General features: G+C 38.4%; 1 protein-coding gene across 1 annotated transcript; it reads right to left on the bottom strand.

Moving 5' to 3' along the window:
* Positions 1 to 349: 349 nt before the first annotated feature.
* LOC129237916 (uncharacterized) lies at positions 350 to 8,879 on the bottom strand. Its single transcript, XM_054872900.1, has 3 exons — positions 8,534 to 8,879; positions 713 to 931; positions 350 to 648 (listed from the first exon to the last, which is right to left on the bottom strand). Exons 1-3 carry the CDS (start codon positions 8,877 to 8,879, stop codon positions 350 to 352), a joined length of 864 nt encoding a protein of 287 aa, XP_054728875.1.
* Positions 8,880 to 24,071: the final 15,192 nt, after the last annotated feature.

Raw genomic sequence — 24,071 nt, 5'->3', positions numbered from 1 at the left:
GAAAGTGAGTCGGTGCAACACGTTCTCTGTGAATGTCGTGCACTTGAAAGAAGCCGTGCCAAATATCATGGCCATCTGGGAAACTTTTAAAATGTCTCCTTATCAAATGCAGGTGTCACAATAGGCTTTAAGGAAACCTTGCTAACTTAATCTAACCTCTGTGCGGCTTTTCCCTACAGCCTGTTTTATAATTTTCCAAGGAGGTAAATAAAAACAAATGCTAATTAATAAATAAATAGTCAGATGCATGATTTATTAATAGTCCAATAAATTAATAAATACTAGATTAAAACTATTCTTGCTTAAATACTATAATTTTCGTAAAGATGTACAAAAAAATCGCATTTTCTTACTGCAGATGATTTGGCATAGCCAAGTTCAATTTTCGTGCATAACCGCCGTAACCGCTGCCGCTGTGGCCACCTCCGCCCATATGGCCACCGCCATGGCCCTCATCGTAGGAGTGCGAATGACTTGATGTGTATACAGGTTTCGAAACAATTTCGTATGTAGTCGACTTGCCACCGCCACCGGATGCCAAGCTCTTCAGGCCCAATATACTCGAAAGTGTTAGAGCCATGAGGGCCGTCATGAGTGCTTTGCCAGCCATCAATGCCACAGCACCCATGCCGAGAGCCATGAGTGTACCTGATGAAGAGAGTGATTACAAATATATTTAACAAAAAAACGCCTACTTTCATTACGAGCCCACCTTTCATCATGAGACCAGCGGCGATCAGCGCTTCCAAGCCACCCTTTTTGCCGAATTTGCCCTTGCGTCCCGTCTCCAAAGCCGAGCGCGCCTCCGCCACTGTATCGGTGTCGATCAATTTGAAGCGTAAATAATGGGTTTGCAGAAAACTACTCAGTTTATTCACAATGTAACCGTTTAGGCGTGAGTTGGGATCGCTGGGGTAGCTACGTGCCACTTCTATGGAAAAAGATGAAAAAGGAAAAATATAGTATTAATATACTTTCGTACTTAGGTGTACTTATGTATGTATTGTACTTGTAGTATACCAAAAAATGGATAAAGGTTAGGTTAGGTTAGGCTGCCTTAGCTTGTGGACAAATATTCAAAATTCGCCCGTTGTGATGCCATACAGGGGAAAGGAGAACGGAGAAGGGAAGGAAGAAGGTGCCTTGGTTAGAGGATGATGCCCATGCACTAACAGCGCTGGTTGATTTACGTACATAATTAGCCGCAACAAGCTACTGATGAACTTCACCAGATGTGTGATATTTAAACCCGCTATATCCGCAGGCGTAGCGAAAAAATGAGAGCCCAGATGTCTAAATCTTTGCCAGACGAGAGCAGGGCAGCTGAGAAGAAGGTTTTGAAATGAGGAGTAAATTACATGTTTTTAAGGGAACCCCAATCCTCTCATTTCGCAGCGAAACCCTTTCCAAAGTTCCCTGTCTATCCAGCTCATCAGCCCAGCAGTTTCCCTCTATGCCGCTGTAACTGGGAACCCAAATGAGCCTAATATCGAAGTACTCGGATGCAATCGAGAGAGAAGCCAGAGATTCCCCCACCAATCTCGAACGCACAAACAACGAGCCCAAGACGCTAATTGCCGCTAGGCTATCGGAGTAAATATTTACTTCCTCAGCGGTAATTATCGAAGTAAGCAACCCATCCACGGCTTCCTTAATTGCGGCTACCTCCGCTTGGAAAACACTACAGTGGTCCGGATGCCTGAATTTGCGCTTAATGGGGAGCTCCTTATAGAATACTCCCCCACCAACTCTTCCGTCCAACTCCGAGCTCTCTGCGAACATGTTTGCCATGCCTTGCCGCCAAATGTTACACCCCGCCTACTCATCTCTTGAGGGAATATGAGTGGAAAAAGGTCCACTCGGACCTAGCGTGGGTGTACAAAAATTGATACAAATATTTAATAAAAAAAAATAGTTTGTTGATGAAAAATTGAGGCTAAAATTTGCAGATGCAGCTTTTGCGAATTATCTTTCATTTTGTAAAAAAATCGGAAAAATGTTTAATTTCAAGCTTAATCGCATAGTCTTTAGATTTCCTCTTTAATGTGCTAAAATTTATATGCTTAAATAAATGCTTAAAGTGTTGACCGTAATAAATTTGGCTTGTTTTGCGATGTCTTTTAAAGTTTGGTTGCCTTCATTGCGCAGCAATCCGTATGCACCCCCGAATTTATTATAAAGGCACTACATTGACAAGCTTTTCTTTATTTACTTAGCTATTTTTTTTTATTAAAATTTTATTTTGTGTAAAATATAGTGCGTTATGTAACAAAGGATGTAGTAACAATCCGTTCTTTTCGAAGGTAGCTTTGTTAATAATTTCCAAGGTTAAATAATCCTTACAACTAAGTTAACAAAGAAGAGAGATGAAAGTTAACAAATATGAGCGTGAAAACTAATAGTGAGAGTCAAAATGTAATTTGTTGTTGTTGTTATGTAACAAAGTGAAATAGATTCGTTTAGAAAATGTCTTTAAAGGAAAGATAAGTTAGTAAGTAAGCAAGTTCAGTTCTCTGTGAGTGTCCTGTCTTTGCTAGAGCGAGGCTACGAGTTTTGGATTCCGATGTCGTGAGAATGAGTAATATTCGATCTCTAAAACTGGAGGATATTTACAAATTTACAAAGAATATGGAAAATTCTCACAGTACTAACTACCTCCGTCTCTGTCTCTATTCTTTGCTATATCTTTCTCTGATACTTTTTTCCTTTCCTCCTTGACTATCTACCCGTTCGCCAGAGCTCTACATACAATGTTTTAGTAGCCACCAAATCTCTTGGTGCTCCTTCGCTCGACCAATTCAAATTTCAATTTCAAGCAAATTCAGCAGTGTGAAGAAGAGATGTGAGAATATAAGTAGGAGAGGTTCGGATAGGATGAGTAAGGAAGTGTGTGTTGTTGGTAGTGGGAGCATTGGTATGAGACTATATGTTTATATATACAGTAATAATCTCAGTTTCACACTTTGTACAAAATCTATGTAAAAACTCAACAAAATTTCATATAAATTACAAATTTTTTAATCGGAATTTAAAAAAAATTAAGGTACGCAGTTGACCCATTAATTTTTAGTACAACAATATGCAATTTTGAAGCCGCTTGAAATTCTCATTGATTGAATTTTTGATAATTATTTTCCTCACTACTCAGCTTTTCCTCTTATTTATTTATTTCTAATCTAAAACATAATAATAGTTTTTGCAGACCTCTTAAAGCTTTTTTTTGTTTTGGTTTTTGTCGGGTCAACACTCAGCCACAATTAAGTCCATTGTACTACCCTCGGATTCCCGTTTAATTTTCTTTAAATCTAACCGACATCCGAAGAAATCTGAGTAGATCTTGTGGTGACAAGGTGGTCGCTTCTTAACACATCAGTGCTAAAGACCTCAAACTTGATTCGAGCGAAGGCTAGACAGACGCACAGAAAGTGATCCGACGTCTCATCCTCCTCTCCACAAGCTGGGCAAAGTACACAGAAAGTGGCCCATCATCAGTCCAACCAGCAGTCGGCAGTCCCTTCTGCTTTATGACAAGAGGATTTACGACAGTCGATCGGATATAACAGCTAACATCAGTTTAGTCCATCTGTTCGCTTGAGGGTTGTAGTAACCCATTTGCTAACCGTGACTTTGATGACTGCAGAAAGGAGAGGCAGAACGGGCTCCGGGCCAAAGAAGTTAGCCACAGAGCCCATCATAGCCTATTATGTCTACCGACATTGTTCAACCTGGATTTACAGGACTCGACTACCTCTGATGTGGTTGGGAAGCTGTCTAGGTCTATGAGTGCCTCTCTGTCTCTCTGCCTCTCAACCTGTTTTCCACAACAAAGTTCATTGCATTTTGATTAGCTTACACCTCCGCTTGAAACACAGATGCATGCATTACAAGAGCAAAATGCAGTTTTGTCCGGCTGGACTCCACATAGACCCTAGAACCGGAGCCGTGCTCGGTCCTGGAGTCATCCGTGAAAATGCGTTAGCCTATGCCAGCACCACACTGGTACGGCCCCTGTCCGGCATTGGAAAACAGAGAAGGCATGGACTTTGATCCTTTTAAAGTTAATATGAGTTTAAATTGCTAAAAAAATGTTAAATAAAGTGAAACAAGAGGTTAAAAATTCATATAATTCCTTCTCTGACACAGAAAAATCAAGCCGAATAGTAATCGAGATCTCATAGAATTCTCTTAGTGAGCGGGCAATAGGAGCACTAAGCGCATAGTTCGTGGTCGCACAGTTCTAGTAGGCATATGAAAATGAATTTTCCGTAACAAAACTCAACAGTGAATTAATTGCAGTAAAAACAAAAGGCAGTGAGAGTACAGATCTGCTATTCTGTAGAGACTTTCAATTAGTTAAAATCAAACGTGGATTATAGAAAGGGAGAGAACTTGAGAATTTTAGCGAACTGAGAGCATATTTAAGGAACGCCTTCAGTACACATTCAATTATCTCAATTGCAAAGGTCTTCAGATAAATGTTGCATATTCTAATCTAGAGCGAACAAAAGAAGTAAACAATAATTTAGGAATGTAAAACCAAAAGATATTGTAAGAAAATAGAGCAGGAGATAGAAGTTATTTACTGGTTTTTTGAAACCTGTATTGCTGTTGTTTCTTCGAGTGGAGTAGCATCCTATGGAGATTATAATGTGGGAATTAGGGATGTAGCTAGAGCAGAAAATGGGTTAAGAGGTTATATACAGTTGGAACTTTCAAAACATCATTTTTTTTTTCTTAATGTACATACATATGTATGTATATTTAAGAATACATACAGAAAATTTAGTATGGTTCGCTGAATATATTCGAGGTTACACGCAAACTTTAAAAGGCGTTTCAGAGTGCTTGAAAGTACAAGGCAAACATTAATCGCGTTTTTCTCAAAATTATGTTGTCAAAGTCGGTGACCAACATTACTCGAAAACGGCTAAACCGATTAGTCTCAAATTTTCACAGGAGCTTCTTAAATAGCTTAGACGATTTTTTCTCACCGATACATTTTTTTTTTTAAACAATTTGAGGCCGAAATTTTGGCCAAAAGTCCATCTGTTTTTTTTTTTGTGAAACCACCATTTTGTAAAAAAAAATTATTTTGCTTATTCCTTCGATTAATTACTATATTTAACATTACTTTAACGAAATCTGTTTGGGTTTTTAATTACAGAGGATCCAGTTCAGAGATAAAGTGGTCACTGCAAAACGTCTTTTTTGAGAAGAGTTCCGGAGATTAGCTGCAGCTCCTTTCCAAATAAATATTTTTACTAATATTAAGTCTTAGAATACAGTTAAAAAATAACATAATATGTGTACAAATTTTTTGATCAATAAAGTTAAAAGTTTCCTCAGAAAAATTTCTGGGAATTTCGCTTTTCTTTGGCCTTCTAACTGTATATATCTCCTTAATGGATACAAGGCAAATTATAAGCTCTCACTGTTGACCACAGGAAGCATTGAACCCCATCCACCATCCTATCATATCTTTCATTCTCATCGCTTCTTCTAGGAAGATTTGGACGACGTCTAATAATTATAGTCGGAGATATACCAATGCTATCACAGGTAGTACTTCGCTAAATTCATAAAAAAGTAATTATGAATTAGGTGATTAAGAAATGTAGCTTCAGACATACATATAAACTTTTACACTGCGTTAAAAAGCGCCTTGGTCAAAAGGGTTACACTCATCAAGTAAGTTAAGTATTCGAATGCACACAAAAGTCAGTGCTATGTATGTGCGAATGCTCAGTACAAACAAAACCAACTCGAGAATCACGATCGCTATAGAGAGAGTAAATAAGAGCATACGAAGCAGCCTACACTTGATACCAAAACTGATGCTAAGCAGATGCAACAAAGCAGCGTAAGAATAGGAATATTGCGGGTAATGATAGGACAGTAGATTACAAGGCAAGGCTTGGTTTTAAGTTTGGCATGGACTGCTTGAAGAAACCCCTTGCCATAATATCTGTTTGTCCTCTATGTTCAAGGAATCTATACTGACTATGTAGTTTGAAAAACATATATCACAAGCTTTGACTTCTTTGTCGGACTACTTCCATTGCAGTGACACGCGGAGTGTAATGCGCTGTAGTTAGGTTTATTTTTTATTTTTAAATTCATGCTACTTCTCGTTTGCTTAGGTACAGGGATAGTTATGCCAAAAGGCTTCTTTCTCCACTTATTTCGAAAATTTCGATGTGCAAATGTTTTAGTTTCAACTAAATATTTCTGTTACATATAAGCAGTAAGTGAACGAATTTATAATTTGGCAAAAAATGAGCGATTATAAATTAATATTACTGCGGTGAATTCTTTTTTACTTTTGAGTAGGCCCATATAATTACTTTTTTGTGAGCGGAAGTGCTACTTTTTTCATTGATAATTAAAATCAAATTTAAATATGCATTCCGCATAATTTTCTTCAATTAACTGATTTCATAATTTCTTCAGCATAGAAATAATGCCACATAATTTACGTTTGGTATCACTAGCGATTGGTAAGATAAGTAATATCGTAAATAATAAGAAGAAAAATAATAATCATTAAAATATGAATAATGAAATAGTAAATCACATAAAAATCAAAAATATAAAAATTCAAAAAAAAAAAAAATTTCAAATTCTAAATCAATGTGGCATATTTTGTTTGATCCTTTTATTCCTACAAGGTGAAGTCCAAAATAAACAAGACTGTCGTCATAAAAATGGTTTTGATGGCGCCATCTTTTTAATGAGTTAGTGCGTTGGAAGTAACGTCCCTAGCTGACTTCCAGTGAAACCTTGGTGACATTCGGTCGAGTGGAAGCGAAGTTATTGCGTCTAAAGCGTCAATTTGTGTCATCGGTACAAAAAAGAGTTTCGAACAAAGAGCTAATATCAAATTTTGTCTTAAAATCGAGGCATTTGAATTGACGAAAAAAGGCGATGATTGTCAATCTCCTATCTGCCAGAGTTCATGAGTGGCTTAAACGTTTCAGAGATGGTTGTGAGGACATACATGACAATGAACAAATCAGTAACCACCGAAAACTCCATATAAATTGTTCGTAATTTTATCAAAAAACACCCAATCGTGGAATCGGAGTTGAATAGCTCTAAAACATTGATTCATCGCATTTTAATTGATCATTTGGGCTTACGAAAGGTCTGTGCATATTTCATTCCGCACAAGTTAATTGAGAACCAAAAATTGCACAGAATTCAACACTCGAAAGGCCTCAGTAAAGAAGCGAGAAAAGACGAGAACTTCCTTTACAATATTGTAACTGTAATGAAACGTGGTATTTTCAACATGAACCTGAAACTAAGCGTTAAAGTGCCGAATGAAAGGTCCCAGACGAGCTACCACCCAAAAAATCGTATTTGGAGAAGTCAAAAATCAAGTCGATGCTCATTTGGTTTAACGATTCCAAGGGAATTTTACACAAGTAGTTGGTGCCAACGAACCAAACCGTAAATGAAATTTTCTATCTTGGCCTTTTGAAGCGTTTGTTGCATGTCATTCGTCGAATTCACCCTGAATACCGCGAAGGAGGAGCCTAGCGCTAATTGCATGATAATGCACCATCTCATCGATCCACTCTTGTGACTGATTTTTTGACTAGAAATCGCATTTTAATCATCAATCACTCGCCGTATTCGCCTGATATGGCACCATGTGACTTCTACCTATTCGGAGAATTGCATTTGGCCATGAAAGGAAAACGTTTTGCGTCCGTAGAGGCCACCCAAAAGGCTTGTATCGGCATCCTGAAGGACATTCCGGATTTCGGACAATGACCTGAAACACTCTTTCGAAAAGCTTTTATATCGCGCAAAAAATTGTATCGAGGCCAGAGGGGACAATTTTGAATAAATGAACTTGAAGTTATCAGAACAAAGTTTCTGTCGTTTCTACTTTAGCTCAGTCTTGTTTATTTTGGACTTCACCTCGTATCTGTACACTCCGAGGGCGGCTTTAAACTATTTGCGGCTATTGAATGAATGCTCGCACCGCAAAATTGGAGTGCCTCTGCATGCTCACTTAGTATTACAAATGTTTATTTCAGCAATTCTTCCTTCTTTCAATGAATACATTGATGGGTGAATTCTAATTTCGTTTGAGTGAGTGCTGATTAAAAAGTATGTGGCCGCTTCCAAATGAGGGGGAAATAGTGAAATTTTAAAGCGCAAAATTATTGGTTTCTAATTCAAATGATTTCACACTTTCACCACTGTGATGTGCAGCCCGTAAGGGGTTAATTGGTTTTGAAACCGATCAGCATCACCAGACAAATCTTATTTGATTTACAACAACTTTTCATTTTTTATTTCTCCTCTTTCCGCGTTTTTGTACCCTAATTTTAGCTGCGTTATAAAAACGCCACTCTCTTCTTTTTCACCTAACTTATTCAAAAATACTCCAATTTGTGCGCCTTGTTTGCTTTGCTCTCTTTTTTTCCAACCCGGGAATTGCAAGTACACTCTAAACTTTTTATTATAAAATGTCCCAACTTTTCGTGCTGCACTTCCGCTCTCCTCTTTTACCACTAACCTGCCATTAAATCGTTGCTCTTCACTTCCGACGCATTCACATTTCGCACCACACTGATGCCGGGCACCAACAAAAGCTCATCCTTTTCGGTCAGGCGCTCCATAATTTTCACAAATTCAATTTTCAAACACATCCAACTAAACTGTGTGCGACACTCCTCAAAAGCACGTTTCATCGTGTCATGTTTATTACTGTTCGTGCTCGCTGTTTCCGAAGGTGTGAGATGTGACGCGGGCGGTGGTTTGATGCTATTCTCGCTTATGGTGTCCTCCGAGTTGGGCACAATGGCTGCATCCGCGCGTTTTAGTAGTAAAACAAAAAATCCAAAATAAAATATATAATCCATAGTCCTTCGTGACAGCATGTCAAGCGCGCGTGTGTATGTGTGTATAATCTTTCAATATGACTGACTCCGTGTAGCGGCTAGCAGCTGTTGTATGCCACACTATTACTAACCAGCAACTGTTGATCGACTTTGGAGTGATCTCAATTTTATACGATACTAAAAATGCAATACAGAAATTGCGGCAAAATGCTGGAAACGAAATTATCTAAAATGCTGCGGTAAGTAAGTAGTTAGCAGTAGTGGCAGCAGCAGCAGTGCTTATGTTTACGGCAGCAGCAGCGGCCAGCTGTTGTAGATTCCCTTTCACTGTGGCGGCACATAGCGGAACTGCAGCAAATGAAAGGAACATCGCGCGATACGCGTTCACGTTGGCCGCGACGCACGCTTCGGAGCAGTAGCTTAAAGCACAATTGGAGGGGTAAGAAGCAGAGCGAAGCCACTTTTGCTAATACCAACGTAATAACTGTTAAAATTAAATTTTTATATACCTCTGATACCGAATTCTCTTTCACGCATACTTTCCAGTGCATGGCATACTGATTACCGCCAAGAATCACTAAAATGCTTCAGTGGCAATAAAAATGAAAATGAAAAATTCACAACAACAATTAAACATAATTAACCAAAGTATTGACAGCAGCGTACATTTCCAAATTCAGTGAAGTGTATACGATTGGGTGGTCAGTCCAAACCACTAAAGCCACCACCACCACCCAAATAGTAAAGTGCCGGACTCACAGTCGACGTTTTGAAAATGAAAGTTTTGTTGCTGGGCAGATGGACAAGACGAGAAAAAGAGAGAGACAGAGAGAGAAGAGGGAGCAGCGGTTCACTTCGAAACGCCCTACTGGCACTTTCCCTTAAGCACTTGCTCCACTCGACGACACATACACATACATATGTAACGCATAAATATTAACATACACATACACACATGCATCTCGACGTTCACGCATCCATACATTCCCACAGTATGGGAATTAAGGGGAAAATGCAAGCCTTGACCATAACCGCAAATAACGAACTAAAACAACGCAAATAAATCATCGTCGGAAACACTTACCAGAACTATAAATCTGCAATAAAATAAGGCCGCAACAAACAATGTTAAAATAATTAAGCAAAAACTGCGACATTGACAATGAGAAAGTGCCGGAATTTGAAAAGATATAAACTTCAGCTCATAAAATGGAAAAGCGAGCAGCAAAAAATGAGTAAAAGAAAGGAAAATAATGCGCGCAGGCAATTCATGACAAAACATTGTCTGCTAATGTCTAAATCTACTAACTTCCAATGCCAAAAAATTAGCTGGATTTTCATTTCATTTATGAGGCTAATAACTATTCGTTAAAACAAAATAAAACAGAAGTTGCCGGGTTGTGTAAAATGTTGGTGGATGAGTGGAGGCGTACCTGTGCCACTTATAATTACATATGTATGTAACAATTGTCGCGTGCTGCATTGACGCACAGTTAAACGACGCAATTGCCACCAGTGCGCCTAACGCCACTGCACAGTGGGCTTATTGGGAAATTACACTGGTGCATGAAATATTTCAAAGAATTTTTAAAATCTAAAAAATGATTTAGATTTGCGCATTAGGGTTGGTTAATTTATGTTAATGATTCTACATAAAATTCTAAGAAAAAATCCAGTAGAGCAAAGCTCCGATACGTAAAAATGAAATCGAAAATGCCATTAAAAATAGGAAATTAAGGGGACATATACCTGTAAACGGCCATATTTACCTTGATTTTCATTAAAATTATTTAAAATGAATAAGTCAATATATTTTTTTCAAAATTGGCATACAGTTTATTTATACATTAAAGTAATATAACATTTTTTTTATTTTAATCATTTAAAATGGCGGATGTACACCCAATTCTTCCAGGAAGGTCGCCGCCGGGCTTCTCAATCGGCAGGCATTGTAGCATCGGAGTCAGTGATCTGAATACAAAAAACCAACAATTTTTTTGGTTATGTGAAAAAATGATTTTTGGGGCGTATTATTCTACTATTTTTTCTTCGAAAAAATAATTTTTTCTTCGAAAAATAATTTTTTCGAAAAGTTTTCGGAATTGTATATTCACATAGAAAGTAATATCATAAAAAAGATGTGTGCAAAAATTCAGGGATATAGGTTAATAACTTTTCGAGTTATCGTGTACGCCGGCACGGTTGATTATCTATAATATAAGAAATACTTAAATTTACGTTCTAAAAATTTTTTGACATATTCTTAAAGAATTATATAAGGTTGTCAAAAAAGTCTTGCGGTATTTTTATTGAATTTTCAATTGTTCATAAAATTGGTTATAATAATGCGATTTAAGTCAAATATGCGCCGTTTTGTTCCATGACGAGTTCCCAACAAGATGCCAACTTCATAATGCCTCTCTTATAGAAGCTCGCTTCCCTATTGTCAAAAAACTCGGAGAGCCAATTTTCACAGGACTCTCTTGTGGACAACTTCCGACTACCAAGCTCGTTCGCCATGTACAGAAATAGGTGGTAATCACTTGGTGCGAGATCCGGACTATACGGTGGATGCAAAAGAACCTCCTATCCGAGCTCCCGGAGCTTCTGGCGCGTCACCAAAGATGTGTGTGGCCTAGCGTTGTCCTGATGGAAGACAATTCGGCCTCTGTTGATCAAAGATGGCCTCTTCTGCATGAGTGCTGCATTCAAGCGGTCCAGTTGTTGGCAGTACAGGTCCGAATTGAGCGTTTGGCCATAGGGGAGCAGCTCATAGTGGATGATTCCCTGCCAATCCCACCAAACACACAGAAGAACCTTCCTGGCCGTCAATCCAGGCTTGGACACCGTCTGGGCAGCTTCACCGCTTTTCGACCACGACCGTTTGCACTTCACGTTGTCGTAAGTGACCCACTTTTCATCGCCAGTCACCATCCGCTTCAAAAACGGGTCGATTTTGTTGCGATTCAGAAGCGATTCGCATGCATCCATACGGGCAAAAATGTTGTTTTGTGTCAAGTCGTGTGGCACCCATACATCGAGCTTCTTTTTGAATCCCAGCTTCTTCAAATGGTTTATAACGGTTTGATGACTCATGCCCAGCTCTTGGCCAATGCTACGGCTGCTACTATGCCGGTCTCTTTCGATCAATTCAGCGATTTTATCGCAATTTTCGACGACAGGCCTTCCGGACCGTGGCGCATCTTCGATCACCTCAGCACGTTGAAACCATCGTTGTGCGGTGGAAATGGAAACTGTATCGGGTTCATAAACTGCACAAGTTTTATTGGCAGCATGAGATGCATTTTTGCCTTTATCGTAGTAGTACTGTAAAATATGCCGTATTTTCTCTTTATTTTGCTCCATGTTTGCGACGCTATAACTCACGAACGACTAAAAGCAAACAACAATTAATCAAACACGTGTTATCACGTGAAAAGAGCTTTCCGAAAAGCTCTAGCGTGAACCGATGCGACTACAACTAGATCTACGCGCTTGCAAAGACAAGCTTCCGGAAATACCGCAAGACTTTTTGGCCAACCTTATATTAACATTTTATGAAAAACAAAAAATTTTTTTTTTTTGGAAATTTTACAGGTATTTGTCCTCTTAAATAAAACTAAAAGCCCTGATAAAATTCCATCTGAAATTCTGAAACTTATAGATGAGAAGAATTTTCAATTCCTAGTAAAATTGTTCAATTATGTATATGATCTAGGCCAACATCCTTTAGACTGGCTAAAATCAACGTTCATAAAAAATAAATAATAATTGTTTGGCCGAGTTCCTCCTCCGATTTGTGGCATCGTCTTGACGTTGTTGCACAAATGGAGGGTCCTACAGTTTTAAGCCGACTCCAAACGGCTGATATTTTGTATGAAAAACTTTTTCATGGCAGAAGTACACTCGGGGGCTTGCCTTTGCCAAGGGGCCACCGCCATTACAACTTTTTCTTCATTTTGTTGTTTCATGGAGAGTCGGACCTACGTGCTCCCGATTTCCGAATGGTAGTCACGCACCAACTCATTCGACTACGACGGCCACCGCACATTATGCACATTAGGGTGGGCTATTTATGTTAATTCAAAGAAATCAAAGCAATTTAGAATTTATATTAGTATCACCAAACAGCGCGATTTTAGTTGATGATAGAGGATAGTGGATGACGACAGCACTTACAATATACCGATATCAAAAGGTGTCCGACAAGGCTGCACACTCTCTCCACTGCTCTTTACTATATACTCCAAAAAAATATTGCAGGAAATGCTTCGTTCGTCTAACTACGCAAAGAATCGCAACAGACAGCTAGAAGATTCACCATGCGACTCGCACTACTGCTCTCGGAGGGTACTGCCAATAATACAGCAAGTACAGCCAATGGAGCAACTTTCCTCGTTCTTTACGTACCGCCGCCGAAGAAGAAATTGGATCCGGGCGAGCCCGAAAAAAAAGTTTGTACGACGAGAAATGTCATGATGCTGCGCAAAGAAAGTGTGCTGTCTATAGAACCACGCTGCGAACGCCAGCCATGTGGAATCGCTACCGGGAGTTATAAAAAGAGGAGAGACGTATTATCACACAGAACAAACGAGAGGCCGAAATGCGTGAGTGCGAGGAGCCAATAACTGGGAATAACGGCAGAAAATTCTACCAGAAAGTTCGGCGGCTTAAAGAAAATTTCAAGACTGGGGCGTTTTACTGTAAAATCAACAATCGATGGGATATTCACAGCACACTAAGTCTTGAACAATATCCATGAAAAGAAAATCGATACACACCATCTCTTTGTCGATTTCAAAGCTGCATTCGACAGCACGAAACGAAGCAAAGCGAATCGATCTCGTGGTAAAGGATGACACAATGAAGTAACTCCTGACATCAAACACTCTCGTTTCGGCACCCACGTCACTATTTACAATTATGATTTCGAGGTTGTAAGTGACTTGCTTTAGGATCGAGCATTAATACCGATAGCAATGTCAGCCTTGAAATCCAAAGGAGAATCTCTCTTGGCAACAAATGCTACTTCGGACTAAGTAGGCGAGTGAGTGGTAAAATCCTCTCTCGACGAACAAAAATAACACTCTACAAGCCTTTCATCATGCCCGTCCTAAGGTATGGCGCAGAAGCTTGGACGATGACAACATCCGATGCAGCGACGCTAGGAGTGTTTGAGAGAAAGATTCTGTGGAAGTTTTTTGGCCTTTTCCACGTTTGTAACGGTGAGTGTCATAGCGAATAAAGATCAAGCGATTACGTTGGCTGGGTCATGTCGTCCGAATGGATACAAACGCTCTGGCTCTGAAAGTATTCGATGCGATACCAGCTGGTAGTAGCAGAGGAAGGCCTCCTCCGCGTTGAAAAGATCAAGTGGAGAAGGACTGGGCTTCACTTGGAGTGTCCAACTGGCGCCGGTTAGCACAAGAGAGAAATAACTGGCGCGCTTGGTTAAACTCGGCCAAAATCGCGAAAGCGGTTATCGTGCTAATGAAGAAAGAAGAAGAATCATATTCGCTAGTGGCGAATCTAGTTCCAAAACTTTTTTGTTACTTTCACATACAAATTTTTCATCGAGGCTCAGCTATAAATTGTATACAAAATAAATGAATGTTACCAAAAAGCGCACATTTTTTTAAGCTCTTTAAATGTACGCTTTTGAACCGAATATGGCCACTGTGTCCCGGTCACTACTGGAACATACTTTCGCAGTTATTTAACAGAAGCTTTAGTAGCGGTCGCTTCAACCAACGTCACACCGCCAATATGATTACGAGTACTAATGTCATCAGAAAGATCCTACAGTCATTACCAACGAGTTGCTGAGCTCCCTCACTTCGGTGTATTAATTAAGTAATGTTGTCTTCAAAAAACCACACACTCTATTCATCGACTACGTAGCGCTCGACGGTCTCCACTATTTTATGCTTCCATCTTTCTAAAGAAATCTTTTATTTCGTTGTAGTCTTTCGTATTTTATGGGGTTCCTCCAACGTTCGAAACCAGCTGCGTGTGACATTTTGTGACGGACACTACAAACGCATCCACAAAAGGCTGTAACATCGCAGTGATTTATGTATTTACATTACTTAGTACAGTAAATTTTTTTTTTGAAATTTTTAGCTAATTACAATGTCACAGCAGCAAAGAAGAAACTTGGAGAAAATGAAGTGCTGTAAACAGCATTAGCATGAATGCTAATGAAGACAGAATTACTACGCTTCTAGAAATGCAAAGAAGAGGGAATGCATACTCAGAGTATACTTTTGGATTTTGTATGTTGGTTCGGTTCATGTAACAAGAAAAAAGGCGCTTTAATTGTCATTTTATGAGCGCCGAAATAACCACCTGATATTCAAACAAATTAACACATCGCACGCTGGTTAATTTAGAAGAGACTCGACACTCAATTCACGGATGACTGTCTTAAAACTAATCGGCGCAGTTGATGAAGTTTAGTAAGTTGTGTAGACTGTGGTTAGAGAAAACCTGGGAATGATTTTAATGGAATGCATTGGCATCTACAGGGTGAACAATATGACCAACTTCACACTGCTTGTATCTGTAAAACAGCTCATGACATCAACGTCAAAATTGTTCCAATGACAGTTCAATATATTGTTTATAAGTCACCAAAAGCATTTGCGTCTCAGTTTTGTTGAATTTTTTTTTTTCTGTGATGGAATTCAAGCGTAATAGTGTGATTGCCGTATATTTGGCAGGAAAATCACAACCAGCCACTGTTCGTGAGCTCAGTCACCTCAAAGTGAATAAAATGTTTGTGTATCGTACTATAAAACGTTACAATGATACTGGTAGCATTGCAAAACGCTATGGAGGTGGACCAAAAAAAAATCGCAACAACGCCAGAAGTGGTTCGGAAAGTGAAGGCTCGACTTGAACGAAATCCACGTCGAAGTGGAAGAAAAATGGCCAAAGAACTGAAAATATCGCAAGACAGCATTCGGCGCAAATTGAAAAATGAGCTCAAGGCAAAGGCTAACCAGTTCCAAAAAGCACACGATCTTTCACCCCAGTAAAAACAATTTCTGTGCGAAAGAGCAAAGAAGTTGTTGCGCTTGCACGAACGTGGCGAAATTCCTAACATTGTGTTTTCTGATGAAAAAAATTTCCCAAGTGAGCAGTTCATAAACACTCAAAACGATCATGTTATTTGACCGAACGCTCATACGAGAATTTGAGCTTACGTATGGCCACTCGAAGCAATTTCACATCGCAAGTAATGGTTTGGGCCTCATTGACCGCTGATGGACGCTCTCCAATCGTTTTTATCGAGCCCGGTGTCAAAGTGAATGCGACTTATTTTCGGGAAAATGTTTTAGAAGCTGCTTTAGAGCCGTGGACGCGAAACATTTCGGTCGTAGACCATGGACGTTCCAACAGGACTCGGCACCGTCTCATAAAGCTCGTGTGAACCAGGAAGGGTTAAAAAATCATGTTCCACACCTCATTTCGTCCACAATGACTATTCCATCTGGTCCATTTTGGAGAGCAAGGTGAGAACTAAAAAATATGCCAGTATGGATGCGCTGAAAGTAGTTATTCACAAGCCGAAAGAGATTAGTAATCCAGTGGTAGTTGTTTCGTGAATTTCAGATTAAAAAATATTGAAAATAGCAAGTTTTGTTCACTTGTGACACATAAAATATAAAATGTGAAAAATTCAGAGGCAAAATTAAAAAAACAAAATATATATTACGTATATACACAGCCATGGTCATATACATAGCACATTCAAACTTTGAAAGCAAAGAGTTGAATATGTTTCTAAATAATTAATTTTAATTGGGGAAAAAGCAACATAAAAAATAAAAATCCTATTTCCGTCCACTTTAAACCAAAAAAAAAAATGGTCAAAAAGAATTTCAGTTCTGATTTAATTTACGAGAACGTTGATAACTCACGAAACCTTCTGGACACATAAATATCGCATCCTAAAAAATTCCAAATGAAAGCAAAAATAGAAAACAAATCAGATTGTTAAGTAGTAATATTGTTTTCCCAGATTATTATTTTGTACTATATCTCCCGTTTTTTGATACTTCTTCAAGCCGTCTTTCTTTCCTTTGGAATTGAATACCAAACCTCCTCAACTACGGCCCACAAATCATGATGGTTTTTTTTTGTCTGGACACCTCTAGCCCAGATTCTTTGTTTATTTCAAGCATTACTTGCCGTGCCGAAAGGATCTGCTTTGCTCTTGCGTACTATAGCTCTATCCACATTAACATCAGTTTTTCGCGGCTTTGGTTTTCTCTCCGTTTTTCGCTTAGATAGGATGAATCTTTCTTAACTAAATTAAGAGCATCATAAACCATTTTCCGAGAGCTCATCATCCTTAGAGCAATTTCTGCATAGCTTTTTCCGTTTTGACTCATACGGTATGTAAGAGTTTTTTTCTCCGGCGTGCAACGTTTTCCACGTCTCATTTTTAGTAATTACTTTAAAATTTTGTTGAAGCAGTAAGCATAAATAAAATAGAACTCAAAAAATTCCATCGAAAAAAATGGCAAATTCATCGCATAAATGTAAGCTTAATAACGGTAATAAATATAAACAAACAAATATATTTGATCAAAGCAGAGTTCGTATTAAAAACTTAGCTTAACATATGTATGTATAAGGTTATATTATATTTTTTATATTTGTATTTATCGCTAATTATAAATTTTCGTTTAACGTAAGGGCGGCCGCCATAGCCGAATGGGATGGTGTGTGACTACCATTCGAAAATCAGAGAGATCGTGGGTTGGAGTCTCGGTGAAAAACCAAAATGAAGAAAAAGTTTTTTCTATTGGCGGTCGCCCCTCGACAGGCAATAGCAAACCTTGGAGTGTATTTCTGCCATAAAAAAACTCCTCATAAAAAATATCTGCCGTTCGGAGTCGGTTTGAAACTGTAGGTGCCTATATTTGTGGAACACCATCAAGACGCACACCACAAAGAGGAGGAGAAGCTCGGCCAAACAGCCAAGAAGGAGTCCCTTTATTGTATATATATTCTGTGTCAGAGAAAAGGAACCGAAAGTATTCATGAAGTATAAAAGATATATATTTAACATTTTTTACATGAAAGTATGTAGAAAATTATGAGTCGCAATTATTCAATATCATCAATCATCTTCTTCCCGCTTTGAACCAGTTTTTCTGCGTAGCTCGTCGACAAACAAGGCTAGATTTTGCGAATTTGACGCACGAGTTGCTTTAAATCTTGGACTGGCTATCCGGCAAGATTTGCTATCTTAGTTCCCCACACATTTTCAATGGGGTTCGCGTCTGGGGACTGGTAAGGCCAGTCCAATGCTGTGACTCAATTTTCTTGTTTTGTTGTTTCTCAATGTGTTTTTCTGAGAGCAGTGGTTTTGATGATGTGGGACGGTAGGATATGCTCGCCTCCTCAGTCGCAATTTGATGGTGTTGATATTCACATCTACTCCCTTTTTAGTAAGAACTCTGCGTGATTAGCGTGGTCGCAAAGAATAGTCCCGCTTAAAAATTTGGACGATCACTTTATCCTGCTTTTTGGTCGTCACTCGCTTCAAGCCGCTCTAGGAAAAGTCTTCAATATTTACACCTTATAACGCTGATTCCGCCTCAAAACGCTTCGCGTACTTCGCACTCATTTTTGTTTGGTTGCGTTTACGGGAAAGTTTCGAACGACACTAACCTGAGTTAGTAGTTAGAGGCGTTGTAGTCCTGAAAAATCGAAACAAGGTATTTTGTTCGCTGATGTGTCATCTAAGATAGTTCTGCTTTCCATATCTCGAGCAAAATATTCTCAAGCTTAGTGAGGCAAAAATTAAAGAGTATGCTTTCGTAGGCCCAGATATTAAAAAAATAATTTAAGGTTCATCTTTTCTATTTATTCTTAGCGATGTTGAAAAATAAGCATAGAACGTTTTTAATGTATACAAAAAATTTCTTTAGATTGCTTGTTATAAAATAAAGGGTTTTCCAATAAGAAGTATTACTTTGATATTTTATCAATGACTAGCAAACCCGGCCCCCTTCGCTGGGCACACTAAAATAGAATAGATATGGTTTAGAACAGAAAATATATGATTTTCATATTATTTATTTCTTTATTCTTTATTCAAGCGTTTTGGCATAAACAATATTTTTTGTTTTTCTATTTGTTTTTGAGTAAATATAAAATATAAATTGAAAATCAGGAAAAAAGAAGATTGTTTTTAAATTTCAAATCAACGCATATGAATAAACAATCGTCTTTTTTCCTGATCATCCATGAATTTTTCGTTTCAATTTATATGTTTTATTAAGCATTGGAGCTTTTTTAACCATTATCCATTTATATTTTTCAAAAAAAAAAACGAAAAAAATTTTTTTTTCACGAACACATAATTTCATTCGGATTTCACATTAAATTCTCAAATTTCGTAAGAAATTATTCACTGTTCCAAAATCCACTCCAAAAAAATTCACAAACAATTTTTACATGTTGCACTTACGTTTTTTCCTTATGGCATCCAAATCAGAAAGAAATATAGACCCATTGTAACTCACACTGTCAATTTGACAGTTCAGTTCCGCCCCAAGCGTTAAAAAAGTAAGCGACATTATGGATGGTTCAAAAGAACGCTGTACCCGTTGCCAGTGCTCCGAATTACAACCAAACTTTACGAAACCCATTTTCAATACTTACTTAACAATGTGCGTAAGTTTGGTTTAATTCGGTGCAAAGACACGGCGGGTCCACGTTTTGGCATATATTTCGAGACCCTAGTCATCAATGGGTATGAAAATTACCCCGTATTAAAGCACTTATCAACAGCTTTCATTTGATACCCATATTGTACATACACAACCAAAGGTTACCCGGGTCCACGTTTTGACCTATATCTCGAGACCCCAGTCACGGAGCGGCATGAAAAATACTCTGTACTAAAGCATTCCCCAACAGCTTCAATTTGATATCCATATTGTACAAACACATTCTAGGCTCCACGTTTTGGTCTCTATCTCGAGACCCTAGTCACGGAGTGGCATGAAAAATACTCTGAACTAAAGCATTCACCAACAGCTTCCATTTGATACCCATATTGTACATACACATCCGAAGGTTACCCGGGTCCACGTTTTGACCTATATCTCGAGACCCTATCTACCAATAGGTATTCAAACTATACGGAAATCATCTTCAATATCTACTTAACAATGTGTGTAAGTTTGGTTTAATTCGGTGCAAAGACACGGCGGGTCCACGTTTTGGCATATATTTCCAGACCCTAGTCATCAATAGGTATGAAAATTACCCCATATTAAAGCACTTATCAACAGCTTTCATTTGATACCCATATTGTACATACACAACCAAAGGTTACCCGGGTCCACGTTTTGACCTATATCTCGAGACCCCAGTCACGGAGCGGCATGAAAAATACTCTCTACTAAAGCATTCACCAACAGCTTCAATTTGATACCCATATTGTACATACACATCCGAAGGTTACCCGGGTCCACGTTTTGACCTATATCTCGAGACCCCAGTCACGGAGCGGCATGAAAAATACTCTGTACTAAAGCATTCACCAACAGCTTCAATTTGATACCCATATTGTACATACACGTCCGAAGGTTACCCGGGTCCACGTTTTGACCTATATCTCGAGCCCTATTTCCAAAATAAAATATAATCCATGTTACTCGTGGATAATGTAGCTTTCGAATGGTGAAAGAATTTTTAAAATCGGTCCAGTAGTTTTTGAGCCTATTCGTAACAAACAAACAAACAAAGTTTTCCTCTTTATAATATTAGTATAGATGTCGTTGCTTGTGAGGAACGTAACGCTATCTTATTGAAAATAAACGTTGTTGAGATCAATACCATCCAATTCCGGCCATAAAAAATCGTTAGTCATCTCTCGATAGCGTAATCCATTCACCGTAATTTTTGCTCCAGCTTCATTTTCCAAGAAGTAAGGACTAATGACTCCGCCGAACCATAAACCGCACCAAACAGTCACACGTTGAGGAAAGAGAGGCTGTTCAACAATAACTCTTGGATTTTCTGAGTCCCAGATCCAACAATTTTGCTTGTTGACGAAGCCACCGAGGTGGAAATGTGCCTCATCATTCAAGATGATTTTTCGATGGAATTCCGCATCATTTTTATGCATTTCAACGACCCAATCAGCAAAGACGCGACGTTGTTAATGATCGGCCGGCTTGAGCTCTTGTGTTACCTGGACTTTATAAGCCTTAAGACCCAAATCTTTATGCAAAATACGGTGTATTAACGTTTTTGGAATGCCTGGAAAAAACTAGGTTTTCTTCAACACTTCCGGCTACAACAGCAATATTTTCGGCTTTGTCCCAACAGCTCGAATTTTTTCACTAATTTCTGTATTGCAGTCCGACAAGGTGCTTCAGGATGACCCAAAAATGTTCGAGTTTTATGACCGTCTCTGCTAAATTTCACCATTTTAATAGTGAATTTTAAACATTTCAATACGTTGTTTAAGCGCCTATCGTTCCATTTTTATTAATGGCGTGGTTTCTACTTGTCAAATATCAAAAAATGACAGCTTCAAAAAGGACATCTACAGAAATAGCGGGCTATTCAAAATAACTTCTGCTATTGGAAAACCCTTTGTAATGCAACACGCAATTAAAATTCATATTCAAATTCTATTTTTCCGGAAAACTACTTTTTCCAGTTAATGACGAGCACGGAGAATGCTTTCATCAAAATATTGCCGCATCTGAGAAGTCTTAGCAGGAAAGATGTCAGCCTACTACGAGTATGCGCGAAATTACTACTGGAACCCTATGCGAGATGCTCCTGGAATCCAGTACTAGGGAAAAACCAGATGCAACAAAAATATTGCCGCTTTGATTAAACCATTTAGAAGAGTCGAAGCGAGTATTTTTGTTTTTGAAAAAATCATGATTTTAGACTTGACTTTTTACCTGGGAACTAACATCTGATCAAACATTTTTTTATCGTACATTTTTATGTTGTTGTTATAGCAGCATGAACATTCCCCTTACATGGACGGGGAATGCTGCTGGAGTAACAGTCCTTGACCGGATATAAATCCGGTACATTCCGGTAACGTAACCGTGTCAGGGGAATGAAGTATTTTTATTATAGGTATCAATATCAAAGAATGATATTCAGCGCGATCTCAAATAAACTCAAATGATAGAAATTTGTTGAGTAGTATAAAGTAAGTAAAAGAGAAGTATCATAATTTGCTCTGTTTGAATAAAAGCTTACGAGCTCAACACTCGGTATGCATATTAAAAGTTGAGTGCATCAAAACAAAATTCTAGCAATCAACTTTCTGAATACTAAATATTGACAAATTTTGCTTAGGGGCTCAATAAAATATTTACCATTGACCACAAAAAACAAAAAAAAAAAAGTATAGTTCTCAATGGGTTGCATGGGAAAATGGATGATGCGCAGTGAATGAAAGCATGAAAATCGACAATCGATGCTTAAGTAATTACTATCAGCAATCAAAACACATACGCGTACATACATACATATGTATATTGTGGAGAAACCAGGCTAGTCAGTGTGAAAAGAAAACGAAAATATGTTAAACCTAAGCATTTTTTTTTTAATAAATTCCCATTCACTAAATTGGGAAAAATTAGTCAAAGAGGGGGGTAAGCAAATGCTGTGAAAGGGCAGACTTCGCATAGTTTTCATTTTTGTATTTCTTTGAACACAAGCAAAGCACTTCAAGTTTAGGCTATTTTAGATCCAAGTAGGTTTCAGGTTTTAAGGTACATTTGACGGTGATTGCGACTGGGTTAACTTGGTTTTATTGCTAGTGGATGAAGCTATTTTTAAACAAATATTGTTACTTTTTCCTTAGAAAACTACTTAAAATCTATAGTGCTTTTAATCCGGTTTAACTCAGAGGTTTCCAACTCTTTAGCACAGCTTCCCGTATAAGATGACTTACTAGGTAGCAGCGCTTAATAAGTGAGTCAGCCAAGATGTGAGCTGCAATTTTATTGCATTTTTCGCTGATAATATCAAATTAGAATATAGTAGCTTAACTACTCTAACTAACTATTTGTACTATTTTAAAAAATTCTCTCGGTCTCTTCGACCACCGCAGTTGAATGAGCTGGTGCATAAATACTATTCGGAAGTGCACGGACTCAAAACCCTTGGCCACGAAGCACCAAATGATAGAAAAAGATTTTCCTAAAAGCGGTCGCCCCTCGGCAGGCTTTGGCAAAATTCCGAGTCTATTTGTGCCATTAAAAAGATCTTCATACCAAAAAAGAAAAACCATTTACCGTTTGGAGTTGGCTTAAAACTGTAGGCCCCTCCATTTGTGGAACAACATTAAGACGCACATCGGAAGTAAGGGCAAGGAAGAGTTTGGTTCAACCCCCAATAAGCTTCGTGGAAAGCTGAAATGGGCACTAGTATTAAGTTAAGTCCCGCAAGCCTGTATGGTCTTTGAAAAGCGCTATAATTTCTTACCAGATCGGTCCACGGAATTTTCAAAATTTGCTTAAAAATCCATATTTCGAAGGCCTCAATAGACTATTCATGCCTGCGACTTTGAGTGTCCAACATAAGATTTCACAAAACGAACTTTACGATTTTTACCATACTTCTTGCAGATTTCTTTTTAGCGAAGTTGTTGGGGTTGCCAAATATGTACTATTTATTGAACCCTTCAACGAAATTTACTTTTTTGTTGTTTGTTCTAAATAAATAATAACCGCTTCCTTACGATGCTGACAAAAGGCTTCCAGTTATTGAAACAAATCAAAAGAAAGGTAGCAGTATTTCGACTTGGATAGCAATCGAAGTATTTCTAATTTGTTGGGAAACATGAAGTCAAATATCAAGATCAATTTAGTTTTATATGGTTATAGTGCCTCGAGCTCGTTCAAAGTGGTTGGCTTGTCAGCGTAGCCCAAAGACTTGACTTTTCCGTAGAGAAACCAATCGGGATTTGTCAAGTCACCTGCTTGTGGCGACCATCGCAGTGAGATAACGGAATCATAAAATTTCCTCTTCACAACTTTGAGAGTTGCGTCGTTTGGATAGCATACAACGCCATCTTTGTGTAACTTCAGCTTAAGTATTAACGTTGTTGATATACGAGACTGGAAGGTGCAACCAAGTTACACTGGCTGGCCGAACCCACGCTAAGACCATTTGGTCCATACTTGTGCCAGATCAGAGTCCTTT

The sequence above is a fragment of the Anastrepha obliqua genome, chromosome 1 (genome assembly GCF_027943255.1).
Source record: "Anastrepha obliqua isolate idAnaObli1 chromosome 1, idAnaObli1_1.0, whole genome shotgun sequence".
NCBI classification, from domain to species: domain Eukaryota; kingdom Metazoa; phylum Arthropoda; class Insecta; order Diptera; family Tephritidae; genus Anastrepha; species Anastrepha obliqua.
Note: the sequence above shows the minus strand (reverse complement) of the source record. Positions and strands in the feature narration are given on the sequence as shown.